General features: G+C 40.2%; 1 protein-coding gene, 5 non-coding genes and 1 pseudogene across 7 annotated transcripts in view; 1 reads left to right on the top strand and 6 right to left on the bottom strand.

The window, feature by feature from the left end:
* Positions 1-4774: 4774 nt before the first annotated feature.
* On the bottom strand, positions 4775-15887 carry LOC133656404 (large ribosomal subunit protein eL8-like; annotated as a pseudogene).
* Positions 6427-6503, bottom strand: LOC133656469 (small nucleolar RNA SNORD36). Its single transcript, XR_009827148.1, has one exon. It is a non-coding gene; the product is annotated as a small nucleolar RNA SNORD36 (small nucleolar RNA).
* On the bottom strand, positions 6701-6777 carry LOC133656457 (small nucleolar RNA SNORD36). Its single transcript, XR_009827136.1, has one exon. It is a non-coding gene; the product is annotated as a small nucleolar RNA SNORD36 (small nucleolar RNA).
* On the bottom strand, positions 6976-7052 carry LOC133656470 (small nucleolar RNA SNORD36). Its single transcript, XR_009827149.1, has one exon. It is a non-coding gene; the product is annotated as a small nucleolar RNA SNORD36 (small nucleolar RNA).
* LOC133656462 (small nucleolar RNA SNORD24) lies at positions 12125-12195 on the bottom strand. The gene has a single exon (XR_009827141.1). It is a non-coding gene; the product is annotated as a small nucleolar RNA SNORD24 (small nucleolar RNA).
* LOC133656460 (small nucleolar RNA SNORD24) lies at positions 12446-12520 on the bottom strand. The gene has a single exon (XR_009827139.1). It is a non-coding gene; the product is annotated as a small nucleolar RNA SNORD24 (small nucleolar RNA).
* Positions 15681-16344, top strand: part of usp20 (ubiquitin specific peptidase 20) — a 28005-nt gene continuing 27341 nt past the window's right edge. For both annotated transcript variants that reach the window (XM_062056786.1, XM_062056785.1), the window contains exon 1: positions 15681-16162. In XM_062056786.1, the coding sequence (XP_061912770.1) occupies positions 16085-16162 (78 nt within the window). In that variant the 5' untranslated portion in view covers positions 15681-16084. The remainder of the gene's footprint in view (positions 16163-16344) is intronic.

Below are 16344 nucleotides of genomic sequence, written 5' to 3'. Positions count from 1 at the left end.
TTGGTCCCAATATTGATCCCTGCGGTACACCACAGGATATATCTAGCCGTGTTGACATATTTTCACCCATCTTCACATATTGCTTCCTGTTGGTTAGATAGCTTCTTACCCAGTTCAAGACCAAACCTCTGATGCCATATCGTTCTAAAATATCATGATTAATTGTGTCATATGCTTTTGTTAAGTCCATGAATACTGCGGCCGCACATTCTTTACCATCTATTGCATTGGTAATTTCCTCTGTTATTTTGATTAATGCTATTGATGGTGAGATCTTTGCCCGAAATCCATATTGGTTCTCCACGAGCGTTCCACTTTTGTTAATAAATAAATCTAATCGACTATTGAATCATTTTTCCATGATTTTGGAGAATTGTGGAAGTAATGAAACTGGTCTGTAGTTAGTAAACTGGTGTACGTCTCCATTCTTATAAATTGGTACGACTTTTGCAATTTTCATTATGTCAGGGAATTTGCCGGTTAAAAATGATACGTTGGTGATATATGTCAGAGGTTCTGAAATGTCTTCTATAACCTTTTTTATCATTACCATATCTATTCCATGACAGTCGGTTGAGGTCTTGGATATACAATTTTTTACAATTTTGATTATTTCTTCTTTTGTTACGCTTTTAAGAAACATGGATTTGGGATTTCTGTCTATGAGTCCTCAAGTCCTCAACTGACCCATCATCTGCATTTGGAATTCTTTGATCCAGATTTTTTCCGATATTAACAAAATAATCATTGAAACGTTCAGCTATTTGGTTCATATTGTCATTTTTTGTATTTCCATCTAGAAAGTACTGGGGGTAATCTTTCTTAGCACCATTTTTAATGATGCTATTTAGAATGCCCCATGTTGCTCTCATGTTGTTTTTGTTCTTGTTTAATAATTTACTGTAGTATTCCTTCTTATGTTCGTAGAATACCAATTAGCTTGTTTTTATATTTCTTATACTTATTTTCTGCCTCTATAGATCTCTGTGTTATAAATATTCGATACAATGTTTTTTTTTTGTGACAAGCATTTTTCAGTCCTTTTGTCATCCACGGTTGGTTGTTTTTCTTTTGCTTCTTACTACGTTCTTTCCATGGGCAATGTTTATCATAGAGTGTTAGAAAGGTGTTGACAAAATTCCCATATGCATCATCTACATTATCTTCATTGTATACATTGTCCCAAATTTGTTTCCTCAAATCCTTCTTGAAGGAAATCATTCCTTCCTCTGTGCATAGTCTTTGAAATGTCTTTTTGTCAATGTTTACAATTTGTTTCCGGTATTTAAAAAATAATGACACCACTGATCCAGGATGGGCGTGACAGAATATGAAAATAGTAGAATAGCTATTTGTCATTTCTTCAACAGAAATGTTCTCAAAATAATTCAAAACTAAATATAAACAATAAACATCAGCGTTGGGGTTGTAAGTGTTTATTTAAACCAAAATCATTGTAGTTCTTCACCGCTGTTGCCTTAATGTTTTCTTACAATATTATATATGCACGGTGTAAAAGTAATTATTAGGCTTATGTGTGTTGAAAGTCTGTCTTGATTACGGTGACAAGTTTCTATTGATAACACACGTACACTGTTTAATAAATGATATGTTATATGATATGATATGTTCGGAAACAGTAAGGTTACGCCGTGACGTCACAGCGACAGCTCCTCCCCCGTTTTTTGTATACAAAAAAATGTGTTACGTTTAAACAATTGGTAGAACATATATTCATAACATAATATAACTGTATTTGCAGACAAGAAATAAGTATTTACAGATAAAGACACCAATTACCATGCCTGATACTAGTGATAGGTAAATACGCCTCAGTGAGTTTGTAGCACGCAATTGGCATTTAAAGTTAAAGTACCAATGATTGTCACACACACACTAGGTGTGGCGAAATTATTCTCTGCAGTTGACCCATCACCTTTGATCACGCCCTGGGAGATGATGGGAGCAGTGAGCAGCAGCGGTGGCCGTGCCCGGGAATTATTTTTGGTGATTTAACCCCCAATTCCAACCCTTGATGCTGAGTGCCAAGCAGGGAGGTAATGGGTCCCATTTTTATAGTCTTTGGTATGACTCGGCCGGGGATTGAACTCACAACCTACCGCACTAGGCCACTGATAATGGTGCCATCTGCTGGATTAAAAAAGTAACTATACTTTGCCTGCAAGTAACTACTGTTATAGCAAAAAATTTTTTTTTTTTTTTAACCAATAGGTGTGCAGAAGGGAATATGAAACGTGCTTTTATGGTCAATGGGCCAAATAGTAAAAAGGAAAATAACATTGACCTTATTTGGGGCTTTAATATCATTTTCCCCCCCACGGGACAAGCAGTAGATAATGGATGGATGGATGGACTTTGAAAGTTTTCCTTTTTCTAAGTTTCATTCAGCGATGAAAATCGATATCAAACGTCACACAAATCTTCTTACTTCAGGTCGTAGGAGCTGTCACTCGTGATCTGATACAAGCACTTAAAGGCCTACTGAAACCCACTACTACCGACCACGCAGTCTGATAGTTTATATATCAATGATGAAATCTTAACATTATAACACATGCCAATACGGCCGGGTTAACTTATAAAGTGACATTTTAAATTTGCCGCTAAACTTCCGGTTCGAAACGCCTCTGAGGATGACGTATGCGCGTGACGTAGACCGGCGAACACGGGTATGCCTTCCACATTGAAGCCAATACGAAAAAGCTCTGTTTTCATTTCATAATTCCACAGTATTCTGGACATCTGTGTTCGTGAATCTGCTTCAATCATGTTCATTGCATTATGGAGAAGGAAGCCGAGCAAGCAAAGAAGAAAGTTGTCGGTGCGAAATGGACGTATTTTTCGAACGTAGTCAGCCACAACAGTACACAGCCGGCGCTTCTTTGTTTACATTCCCGAAAGATGCAGTCAAGATGGAAGAACTCGGATAACAGAGACTTTAACCAGGAGGACTTTTGACTTGGATACACAGACGCCTGTAGAGAACTGGGACAACACAGACTCTTACCAGGATTACTTTGATTTGGATGACAAAGACGCAGACGTGCTACTGTGAGTATGCAGCTTTGGCTTTTTTTTGCGTATGTACATAACTTTTTTAAAATATATAAGCTTTATGAACCTTGGGTTAGGTGAACGGTCTTTTGGGCTGAGTGATTGTGTGTGTTGATCATGTGTTTGAATTGTATTGGCGTGTTCTATGGAGCTAGGAGCTAGCAGAGGAGCTAGGAGCTAGCATAACACGTACCGTACCGTACGTGCGCGTCACGTACGTAACTTTTTAAAAATATATAAGCTTTATGAACCTTGGGTTAGGTGAACGGTCTTTTGGGCTGAGTGATTGTGTGTGTTGATCAGGTGTTTGAATTGTATTGGCGTGTTCTATGGAGCTAGGAGCTAGCAGAGGAGCTAGGAGCTAGCATAACAAACACGCAGGTGTTATTATGCAGGATTAATTTGTGGCATATTAAATATAAGCCTGGTTGTGTTGTGGCTAATAGAGTATATATATGTCTTGTGTTTATTTACTGTTGTAGTCATTCCCAGCTGAATATCAGGTACCGTGAGTATGCAGCCTTGGCTGCTAAACATTCGATAACTTGACCGTATGTGCGCGTTACGTACGTAACTTTTTAAAAATATATAAGCTTTATGAACCTTGGGTTAGGTAAACGGTCTTTTGGGCTGAGTGATTGTGTGTGTTGATCAGGTGTTTGAATTGTATTGGCGTGTTCTATGGAGCTAGGAGCTAGCAGAGGAGCTAGGAGCTAGCATAACAAACACGCAGGTGTTTTTATGCAGGATTAATTTGTGGCATATTAAATATAAGCCTGGTTGTGTTGTGGCTAATAGAGTATATATATGTCTTGTGTTTATTTACTGTTGTAGTCATTCCCAGCTGAATATCAGGTCACCCCCGGCTCTCACAGCATCTTCCCTATCTGAATAGCTTCAACTCCCCACTAGTCCTTCACTTGCACTTTACTCATCCACAAATCTTTCATCCTCGCTCAAATTAATGGGGAAATTGTCGCTTTCTCGGTCCGAATCTCTCTCACTTCATGCGGCCATCATTGTAAACAATAGGGAACTTTGCGTATATGTTCAACTGACTACGTCACGCTACTTCCGGTAGGGGCAAGCCTTTTTTTTATCAGATACCAAAAGTTGCAATCTTTATCGTCGTTGTTCTATACTAAATCCTTTCAGCAAAAATATGGCAATATCGCGAAATGATCAAGTATGACACATAGAATAGATCTGCTATCCCCGTTTAAATAAAAAAAAATCATTTCAGTAGGCCTTTAAGAAGTTTTAATTGGTCACGTTTTTTTTCTTAGTGGCCCACACATGTGAGGTATTAACAGCCTCGGTATCACTCTGCATTCCATTATGTTTCAATGCTTCAGTATTGCTTGACTCGATCATTATCTGGTTCTCCCTGCACTTAAAATAGGCCACTGCCCCATAAAAGATATTGTATGTTTAATTAAAAAACCCTAAATAATTAAAGGTGCAGTGTGTCACCAGCTGAAAAAAAACAATTAACCAAAAACTACATCAATCATATTGCCGGGCCCTTTGTTGGGCTGCGAGCGCCCTCCATAGGGCCGCCTAAAAAATACCTATTTCTCAGCAATGGTCCGTATGGGCCACAGCGGTACTCAGTTGTAATACACTTTTTTACTACCGTACTTGTGGCAGTAATGACAAAATCAATGTCTGGAGCTGATTGATTGATTAAAACTTTTATTAGTAGATTGCACAGTACAGTACATATTCCATACAATTGACCACTAAATTGTAACACCCGAATAAGTTTTTCAACTTGTTTAAGTCGGGGTCCACGTTAATCAATTCATGGTAAACGGCTCATTAGTTTTCATAAAATGGCACAAATAAAACATGGTAAATCTGTATTTTCATTTGAGATGTTCTTTTATTGCAAATAAATGTCATTTTTTAGAAACATTTGTAGTTAGAATTCAGTTCTTTTAGCACTTTATTGTATGTACATTTTTCATTGAGTCCCTTCTAATCCAGTATATTTGATCAGTATTCACATTCGTAATCAGCCTGACGTGAGCCTTGATAATCTTTCTGACTGACATTTCATATAATTTGACAGTTTATCCTGTTTAACTGTACATAGGTCTGATATAATTGAATGATTACAATCAAGAATAAGATTACTAATGTTGTGTGCCCCCAGCTGCTTTTGTAGTCAAGAAGTTGGGCCTTGAGGTAAAAAAAGAGGTAATCTGTTTTAGAAGACAGTTTAAGGAAACAGATGCATATTTGCCAGAATTAGTTTCAATTTAGTAAAACATTACTGTTTGTTCAGGCCAAATTTGAATGGCACTTAGTCTTGTGCAAACGTGCACGCCTGTCATACATGAGATTGAGAACTGAGGATTCAAAAATGAATGCTGTGGTTTCTATATTCCTGTTTAACTGGTGAGGGAAATCATAATCTTCTCCTCAATGCGTATATTTTGTTGATTACATGGTCATCTTGTAAAACTGTGGGAGTACTCCAGTTATGTGTTATGTGTTTTATGTCGCACGTTTGCACCAAGAAAAATTCCTAGTTTGTGAACCCGTTCTCAAACAATGGCAATAAAACTATTCTGATTCTGATCCACCTCAACGCTGTTAAGCATCACAAACCAACAAAAATTAACCTCCGTTTGATCAACCTACCAAAGCGCCAATATGACAAAAATCAGCCGTCTTTTAGAACATAGTTTTTTTAATCCAAACAATTTAGCCAAGCTTGGTTGCCAGCTCCTTGGCCTTTGCCCTCTCCAGCTTGGCGACGTGAGCGTGGATTTGGGCCCCAAGATGTTGCCTCCCCAGTGACGACGGATCTACAGAAGAAGTTATCAAAAACAAAGTGCTCAACACTGACGATCATTCTCCATTTTCATTAAGAGTCAGCAGAATAAATCTCACCTTTTCATTACTCTCGTTGTAGTTGGTCTTGATTGCTTCCATAAGCTTGGCAAGTGCACCTTTATCCTCTCTGGAAGAAGAAATGTTCCATTAGCTTATTAAAAGACATGACGGGAAGCAAAAAGACGTGCTTGCTTACGGGTTGGTCTGTGTGAAGGACCCCGACTTAAACAAGTTGAAAAACTTATTCGGGTGTTACCATTTAGTGGTCAATTGTACGGAATATGTACTTCACTGTGCAACCTACTAATAAAAGTCTCAATCAATCAATCAAAAGGCCACAGAGGTGCACGTTTTCCTGTGCACCAGCTTGCCCAGGCGAGATTTGCCCTTCACGATGCCCATCTTGCGACACAGAGCGGGCAGGAAGACCACCAGCTGGAAAAGGCAGGGAAACGCCAGGTCAGCATTGTCAACATCTGCAGTGTTAAATATTATATAAAATGGTCTCTTGCTCAGGGTTAAAAAGCTCGTATGTTTTTATCAACACAGAAGATTCAGGTGAAGAAATTCAAACATCATTGCAGTGATCGTTCCTCCAAAAGACGAGTGACATTTAATAACATTTTACCTCAATAGGGTCTACGTCGTGGGCGATGACTACCAGCTGGGCCTTCTTGCTATCCACCAAGGAGGTGACAGTGTTAACACCTGGAAAATAAAAGAAAACCTTTGTGAAGGAGGTCAAGTGTGATGTTGAGCCTTCATGTGGACATGCTGGCCAGTAGCTCAGGGTTAAAAAGCTCTTATGTTTTGATCAACATAGAAGATTCAGGTGAAGAAATTCAAACATCATTGCCAGTGACCGTTCCTCCAAAAGACGAGTGACATTTAATAACATTTTACCTCAATAGGGTCTACGTCGTGGGCGATGACTACCAGCTGGGCCTTCTTGCTATCCAACAAGGAGGTGACAGTGTTAACACCTGGAAAATAAAAGAAAACCTTTGTGAAGGAGGTCAAGTGTGATGTTGAGCCTTCATGTGGACATGCTGGCCAGTAGCTCAGGGTTAAAAAGCTCTTATGTTTTGATCAACATAGAAGATTCAGGTGAAGAAATTCAAACATCATTGCCAGTGACCGTTCCTCCAAAAGACGAGTGACATTTACCGGTAATAACATTTTACCTCAATGGGGTCTAAGTCGTGGGCGACGACTACCAGCTGGGCCTTCTTGCTCTCCACCAGGGAGGTGAGTGTTGACACCTGGAAAATAAAATAAAAACTTTGTGAAGGCGGTCAAGTGTGATACATGTGTCAGATCAAGGAATGAAAGTAATTATCGCATACAAGCCACTTCAGTACAACAACATGACTTTGTCCACACAACACAACCTATGTTTACTTCATGCTTTTTGACTACAGGGCACATTTTCATGGAAAAAAGCGATCCAATTTGCTGCAAAATATAATGTACCGTATTTTCCGCACTATAAGGCGCACCTAAAAACCTCCAATTTTTTAAAAAAGTTGACAGTGCGCCTTATAATCCGGTGCGCCTTATGTATGGACCAATATTGAGCCACAACAAACCTCAACGTCATTTTCATAAAGTTTAGGTCTCGCAACTACGGTTAACAGCCGCCAACTTCATTTTTCCCCCGTAGAAGAAGTTCATGGTGCATGCTGGGATATAGAACTGCGCGAGGCATACCGTTTTGATTTCCATTTGTTTGTTTATGTAAAGACCCCAAAATGGCTCCTATTAAGAGACACGCTTACGACGCAGAGTTTAAACTTAAGACGATCAGTCACGCAGTAGAACACGGGAATAGAGCAGCAGCGACACTGACTCGATAATGACGACTTCATGTTGGATGCCGTATCCGCCCAACTGTTTAATTCGGACACTGAAGAAGAATTCGAGGGATTCGTGGATGAGGAATAACTTCATAAAGTGAGCTTTACATGTTGATTTTGTGTGTTGTGTTACATTAACATTTGAGCAACGTTGAGTTATTGATATATTGTTATTGCTCTGCACTATTTCGAGTGTTACTATATTGTGATTGCACTAACGTTTGATTTACCGTAACAGTATCACTGTTTTTTACGTGTTTATTGAATCAGGGAAGTTTCCCTCCACTATTTGATATAAATGTTGCACTACATGTTATACCTGGCTGTTAAAAGATAAACAACACACCACGCCACTGACTTTACCTCGGGGAAAATAATAAAAACAGCTGTTTATTAATTTTGGGAGTGAACAGAGTTGTCTAAAGGCTGGTTTGTAATCTATTAATAAAGTTTGACTGTCCTATCTGACTGTTTTGTTGACATTCCCTTTAGCGCAGCTCCATCTAATGGATGCATAGGTGCGCCTTATATATGAACAAAGTTTTGAAATATGCCATTCATTGAAGGTGCGCCTTATAATCCGGTGCGCTTTAGTGCGGAAAATACGGTAAGTCTAACATCCTTTACCACATCATTTACTACAATTAATCAAATTTTAATCCTGATCACGATTTTGGCATTACCGTGAAATATATAAAAAAATGTTAAATAATTTTTTTCTCTTCTTTGATGGAAGACATCGGAAGTTGTGAGACAGGGTTGGTTGCATGATTAAAGTCACTCGCTCTCTGGTAACCGAGCAACGTAGGTTACTTTGGTTGAGCTGCAACCAGAAGTGGAACCAATAAATGCACAGTGCAAAATTTGTTTAAAAATGACAGCAGCACAACAAACCTATTTATGCGTCTAAAACCGGAGCCTCCAATAGAGTACGGGAAATGCAACTCTTTACGAGGCGAACAAGACAGCAACAAACAGACTACGAGCTATAAAGTTGAAGTACCTATGACGAGGTGTGACAATTATTCTCTGCATTTGACCCATCACCCTTGATCACCCCCTGGGAGGTGAGGGGAGCAGTAGCGGTGGTCGCGCCCGGGAATCATTTTTAGTGATTTAACCCCCAATTCCAACCCTTGATGCTGAGTGTCAAGCAGGGAGGTAATGGGTCCCATTTTTATAGTCTTTGGTATGACTCGGCCGGGGTTTGAACTCACAACCTACCAATCTCAGGTAGGTTGTGAGTTCAAACCCCGGCCGAAAAAAGCAGCTTACTATGGTGGACTCATTTACACCAGTCATGTCTGATACCGCCATGTATGTTGAGAAAAAAGCACAATGCAGAGCGATCACTAAAGCAGTCACTGCACATTGCCAAGGTGTGCAAATGAAAAAGCCTCTTTATCTACTTACTGTATAATCCTCAATGTTTTACTTGATTTGGATACAATGTATAATGCAACATTTTTATTTGCACAAGTATTTAAGTTTTAAAGGCCTACTGAAACCCACTACTACCGACCACGCAGTCTGATAGTTTATATATCAATGATGAAATCTTAACATTATAACACATGCCAATACGGCCGGGTTAACTTATAAAGTGACATTTTAAATTTGCCGCTAAACTTCCGGTTCGAAACGCCTCTGAGGATGACGTATGCGCGTGACGTAGACCGGCGAACACGGGTATGCCTTCCACATTGAAGCCAAAACGAAAAAGCTCTGTTTTCATTTCATAATTCCACAGTATTCTGGACATCTGTGTTCGTGAATCTGTTTCAATCATGTTCATTGCATTATGGAGAAGGAAGCCGAGCAAGCAAAGAAGAAAGTTGTCGGTGCGAAATGGACGTATTTTTCGAACGTAGTCAGCCACAACAGTACACAGCCGGCGCTTCTTTGTTTACATTCCCGAAAGATGCAGTCAAGATGGAAGAACTCGGATAACAGAGACTTTAACCAGGAGGACTTTTGACTTGGATACACAGACGCCTGTAGAGAACTGGGACAACACAGACTCTTACCAGGATTACTTTGATTTGGATGACAAAGACGCAGACGTGCTACTGTGAGTATGCAGCTTTGGCTTCTAAACATTTGATGGCTTGACCGTATGTGCGCAACTTTTTTTTGCGTATGTACGTAACTTTTTTAAAATATATAAGCTTTATGAACCTTGGGTTAGGTGAACGGTCTTTTGGGCTGAGTGATTGTGTGTGTTGATCAGGTGTTTGAATTATATTGGCGTGTTCTATGGAGCTAGGAGCTAGCAGAGGAGCTAGGAGCTAGCATAACACGTACCGTACCTGCGCGTCACGTACGTAACTTTTTAAAAATATATAAGCTTTATGAACCTTGGGTTAGGTGAACGGTCTTTTGGGCTGAGTGATTGTGTGTGTTGATCAGGTGTTTGAATTGTATTGGCGTGTTCTATGGAGCTAGGAGCTAGCAGAGGAGCTAGGAGCTAGCATAACAAACACGCAGGTGTTATTATGCAGGATTAATTTGTGGCATATTAAATATAAGCCTGGTTGTGTTGTGGCTAATAGAGTATATATATGTCTTGTGTTTATTTACTGTTGTAGTCATTCCCAGCTGAATATCAGGTACCGTGAGTATGCAGCCTTGGCTGCTAAACATTCGATAACTTGACCGTATGTGCGCGTCACGTACGTAACTTTTTAAAAATATATAAGCTTTATGAACCTTGGGTTAGGTAAACGGTCTTTTGGGCTGAGTGATTGTGTGTGTTGATCAGGTGTTTGAATTGTATTGGCGTGTTCTATGGAGCTAGGAGCTAGCAGAGGAGCTAGGAGCTAGCGTAACAAACACGCAGGTGTTTTTATGCAGGATTAATTTGTGGCATATTAAATATAAGCCTGGTTGTGTTGTGGCTAATAGAGTATATATATGTCTTGTGTTTATTTACTGTTGTAGTCATTCCCAGCTGAATATCAGGTCACCCCCGGCTCTCACAGCATCTTCCCTATCTGAATAGCTTCAACTCCCCACTAGTCCTTCACTTGCACTTTACTCATCCACAAATCTTTCATCCTCGCTCAAATTAATGGGGAAATTGTCGCTTTCTCGGTCCGAATCTCTCTCACTTCATGCGGCCATCATTGTAAACAATAGGGAACTTTGCGTATATGTTCAACTGACTACGTCACGCTACTTCCGGTAGGTGCAAGCCTTTTTTTTATCAGATACCAAAAGTTGCAATCTTTATCGTCGTTGTTCTATACTAAATCCTTTCAGCAAAAATATGGCAATATCGCGAAATGATCAAGTATGACACATAGAATAGATCTGCTATCCCCGTTTAAATAAAAAAAATTCATTTCAGTAGGCCTTTAAGTTTACACTTTAATAATCTCAATGTTGGAGACTATTTTGTTTGCATGCAATTTGCAATACTACATTTTTCTTAACAACAGTATTTTAATCACTACTAAAGTATGTAGTCAAAGAATCTAATTCTTTGATCCCATAAAAGTACAATTTATATCTGGTCTAAAAATAACATTATACAAATTAGAATTCTGCTAAAAGTAAGATGCAGTGTAATTTCAAACTACTTTTTATGATCAAATAAACAAAACACCTGTTTTAAATTCACTGTGATTTGTATTCAATTATTCAAAATAAATGTGTGTAAGGGGTGGGGGGTGGGGATTTAGTGAAAAATCTGACATTTTGTTAATAGGGCATATCGCCCAGGCCTATCTGCGCTCACCCTTTAGAGCACAGCCGTAACTTCCTGGCACAAAAACTGCAAAAAATAGTTGTCAGGCTTTTCTGGTTCATTTAACACTTTGCACTATTTTGTTACACTTTATTAAGCATATCTTATTTTTGCACCTTATATTTTAAAAGGTTATTGTTCAATTTGATTTAAGAATTTTGTTTACATTCTATATCATGGCTATGTTGACATTTCCTTTCTGCCTTAATAGCTGAGGGGATCATAATCAGAAAAGTTACATTTTTTTTGCCATTTAATATATTTTTCTACTGGTCCTTATTTTTGACAGGTCATATATGGCTAAAACTGTATCATGATACAGTTTTTAGCCAGATAGCCCAGCCCTAGTGGAGAAGGTAGCACATGTGTGGACAAAGCCTCAGATGTTTGTTGGTGCAGATTTAATGTCCCTCACTGCTCACCTGCATGTAGAACAGGTAGGCTACCTTCTGCTCAGCGGGGGCCAACAGCCTGTTTTTTCTCCTGCTTGGTCTCTAGTCTGTACTTATGGGCCAGCTTGAACAACTGTGTGGCTGAAACAAAAATACACTTTTATATACATTTATCCACAATAGGAAACGAGTGATTGTTAATGTTAAGATGCATCAGTGATCTTGGTGGAAATGTCAGCAGTAGTATTAAGATAGCACATATTCTTTAACATCCTCTGCATGTCCTGATATTAAACGCCCCCCCCACAAGACATACCGGTCTGGCGATTCAAAGCCTGAGAGAACTGGTTGATGGTAGGGAGGACCTTTAGGCACTTGTACAAGATGGAGCGCTGCCTATGCAGGCAGACTAGTGCAGCCATTTGACAAAGTGTGTCAAATCACGCTTGGGCTGCATATCCTGGCCTGCGGGAGAGCAAATGTTAGGAATCTGACCACAACAAACCGCAGGGACGCCTCATGCAAGAACATGCATCAGCGATCTTGGTGATAATAGTTGTCATCACTGAGATTATGATAGCAAATATTCGCTTACATCATCTGCACCTTGCAGTCTTTACACTAAGTAGCGCCATTGTTTATCTCACCAATGCCAAAGTTTTTTGGCTTCTTCTCAGACTGGTGGTTGACTTGTTTCTTGGCCTCATGCTTCTTGTCCACCGAAGGAGCAGGTGCCACCTTCTTCCCCTTCTTTCCTTTGGCGGACACAGTCAAGACAAATTCAATTGACCATGCCTCATCACTAACCTAATACTTCTGATATCAGCATTAAGGCTGTAAAAGGAACTACTCGTTCAGATCAATGGCATTGGACCTTTTCCTTGGTTTGTGAAGCTTTGAGACACTTGCAATTAAGGGTCATACAAATAAACTGATTAAAGGCCTACTGAAATGAATTTTTTTTATTTAAACGGGGATAGCAGATCTATTCTATGTGTCATACTTGATCATTTCGCGATATTGCCATATTTTTGCTGAAAGGATTTAGTATAGAACAACGACGATAAAGATTGCAACTTTTGGTATCTGATAAAAAAAAGGCTTGCACCTACCGGAAGTAGCGTGACGTAGTCAGTTGAACATATACGCAAAGTTCCCTATTGTTTACAATGATGGCCGCATGAAGTGAGAGAGATTCGGACCGAGAAAGCGACAATTTCCCCATTAATTTGAGCGAGGATGAAAGATTTGTGGATGAGTAAAGTGCAAGTGAAGGACTAGTGGGGAGTTGAAGCTATTCAGATAGGGAAGATGCTGTGAGAGCCGGGGGTGACCTGATATTCAGCTGGGAATGACTACAACAGTAAATAAACACAAGACATATATATACTCTATTAGCCACAACACAACCAGGCTTATATTTAATATGCCACAAATTAATCCTGCATAAAAACACCTGCGTGTTTGTTACGCTAGCTCCTAGCTCCTCTGCTAGCTCCTAGCTCCATAGAACACGCCAATACAATTCAAACACCTGATCAACACACACAATCACTCAGCCCAAAAGACCGTTTACCTAACCCAAGGTTCATAAAGCTTATATATTTTTAAAAAGTTACGTACGTGACGCGCACATACGGTCAAGTTATCGAATGTTTAGCAGCCAAGGCTGCATACTCACGGTACCTGATATTCAGCTGGGAATGACTACAACAGTAAATAAACACAAGACATATATATACTCTATTAGCCACAACACAACCAGGCTTATATTTAATATGCCACAAATTAATCCTGCATAATAACACCTGCGTGTTTGTTATGCTAGCTCCTAGCTCCTCTGCTAGCTCCTAGCTCCATAGAACACGCCAATACAATTCAAACACCTGATCAACACACACAATCACTCAGCCCAAAAGACCGTTCACCTAACCCAAGGTTCATAAAGCTTATATATTTTTAAAAAGTTACGTACGTGACGCGCACTTACGGTACGGTACGTGTTATGCTAGCTCCTAGCTCCTCTGCTAGCTCCTAGCTCCATAGAACACGCCAATACAATTCAAACACATGATCAACACACACAATCACTCAGCCCAAAAGACCGTTCACCTAACCCAAGGTTCATAAAGCTTATATATTTTAAAAAAGTTACGTACATACGCAAAAAAAAGCCAAAGCTGCATACTCACAGTAGCACGTCTGCGTCTTTGTCATCCAAATCAAAGTAATCCTGGTAAGAGTCTGTGTTGTCCCAGTTCTCTACAGGCGTCTGTGTATCCAAATCAAAAGTCCTCCTGGTTAGAGTCTCTGTTATCCGAGTTCTTCCATCTTGACTGCATCTTTCGGGAATGTAAACAAAGAAGCGCCGGCTGTGTACTGTTGTGGCTGACTACGTTCGAAAAATACGTCCATTTCGCACCGACAACTTTCTTCTTTGCTTGCTTGGCTTCCTTCTCCATAATGCAATGAACATGATTGAAACAGATTCACGAACACAGATGTCCAGAATACTGTGGAATTATGAAATGAAAAAAGAGCTTTTTCGTATCGGCTTCAATGTGGAAGGCATACCCGTGTTCGCCGGGCTACGTCACACGCATACGTCATCCTCAGAGGCGTTTCGAACCGGAAGTTTAGCGGCAAATTTAAAATGTCACTTTATAAGTTAACCCGGCCGTATTGGCATGTGTTATAATGTTAAGATTTCATCATTGATATATAAACTATCAGACTGCGTGGTCGGTAGTAGTGGGTTTCAGTAGGCCTTTAAATGAAAATGGATGTGCGTTTAGCAATGATCTTAACGTGATTTACGTTCATTTCGTTGAATTAAACGGCCTCAACAGGACTAATTACTTTTGCAAATAGTAAGCGACTAAGCAACTAGCAATTCCGTTTGAAAAAAATGTTTACAGAATAAAAGACAAAATAGGAACACGAAAATCCACTCAAATGACGCTTTTTCACCGCATGTCGGCATTAGCATTCAAGCTAGCGGCCGCAGTGCTAGCTACTAGCACCGGCACTATCTCAAAGGCTTTTCATCTATGGTCCAAAACCAAACGCTATGGCGAACAATAACGACACATTTCTGAAGAACACATTCCGCATGGTCAGTTGATCAATGTAACAGCATAAAAACACACAAGGACACAAGGATGCAGACAGATACAACAAAAAGGTAGTTCCACTGTGGAGTAGACTATGCACCCACCATGTCTCGGTTCAGGCAGAAAGAAGGGGCAGGGGCTGCTGGGTAACGTAAATACCGCGAAGTTTGCAGCCTGGCAACGTGATCTGCAAAGGGCAGATCTGGAATCAGATTATTCAAATGTTTACAATTTGTTTCCGGTATTTACAAAAAAATGACACCACTGATCCAGGATGGGCGTGACAGAATATGAAAATAGTAGAATAGCCATTTGTCATTTCTTCAACAGAAATGTTCTCAAAATAATTCAAAACTAAATATAAACAATAAACATCAGCGTTGGGGTTGCAAGTGTTTAATTAAACCGAAATCATTGTAGTTCTTCAGCGCTGTTGCCTTAATGTTTTCTTACAAATGTATGTACGTTTTAATACTAATTATTAGGCTTATGTGTTGAAAGTCTGCCTTGATTACAGTGTTTAGTTTCTATTGATATTAACATACGTACACGGTTTAATGAATTATATGTTGTAAACAGTAAGGTTACGTCGTGACGTCACAGCGACAGCTCCTCCCTCAGCTGAGCTCTGCGACGTGCAGCACTTGTGACTATGACGCATGAGGGGGCGTGACGTATTGCTTTGGGGGACTCTTGTTGTCAGTCGGTTCACCCCGTTGCTGCCCGGTCGGAGCCGGTGTGCTTTGCCTACCGGGACTATGACGCTGTCATCACCGTGACAGCTGTCACATGCCTCGGTCAAGGCGAGTGTGAAACTGTCATGGCCGCCGCTGGCATCTTTTAGCATCTTCTTCTCCATCGTTGTCGTCAGTGAGGCCTCTTGTGGCTTCTTTTTCGCTGTTTACTTTGGTAGTGGGAGACTACTTGTGAAAGGTTTCCTTCATTTAGGAATTTAGACACGATGTGCAGTCGTCGTGCTCGCTTTTGTGTCTTGTCATCAGTCAACGCTAGCATTAGCCTGTGCTGTGAATTGTTGCTGTAGCGGCAGAAGTAAACATGGCCGAGCAGAACCTTTGTCCCCACCTGGACGACATCGGAGAGGTCACCAAGGATGAGCTCCTTCAGAAATCCAAGGTGGGACTTAGTTTATTTTGTGTGTTAACTGACATTGAAGGTGCCGCTTTGCTACAATGACCAGTGGAGCTGCAGTATGTTCTAGATCGGGGGAGCCCAAAATGTGGCCCGTGGGCCGGGTCCCTAACCTGACTCTCGCCAGATCCTTGTATTTCGCTGAGCTCCACACAAGGATCTGGGAG

Source organism: Entelurus aequoreus, linkage group LG08, assembly GCF_033978785.1.
Source record: "Entelurus aequoreus isolate RoL-2023_Sb linkage group LG08, RoL_Eaeq_v1.1, whole genome shotgun sequence".
Taxonomy (NCBI): Eukaryota; Metazoa; Chordata; class Actinopteri; order Syngnathiformes; family Syngnathidae; genus Entelurus; species Entelurus aequoreus.
This window is presented reverse-complemented; position numbering and strand designations above follow the sequence as displayed.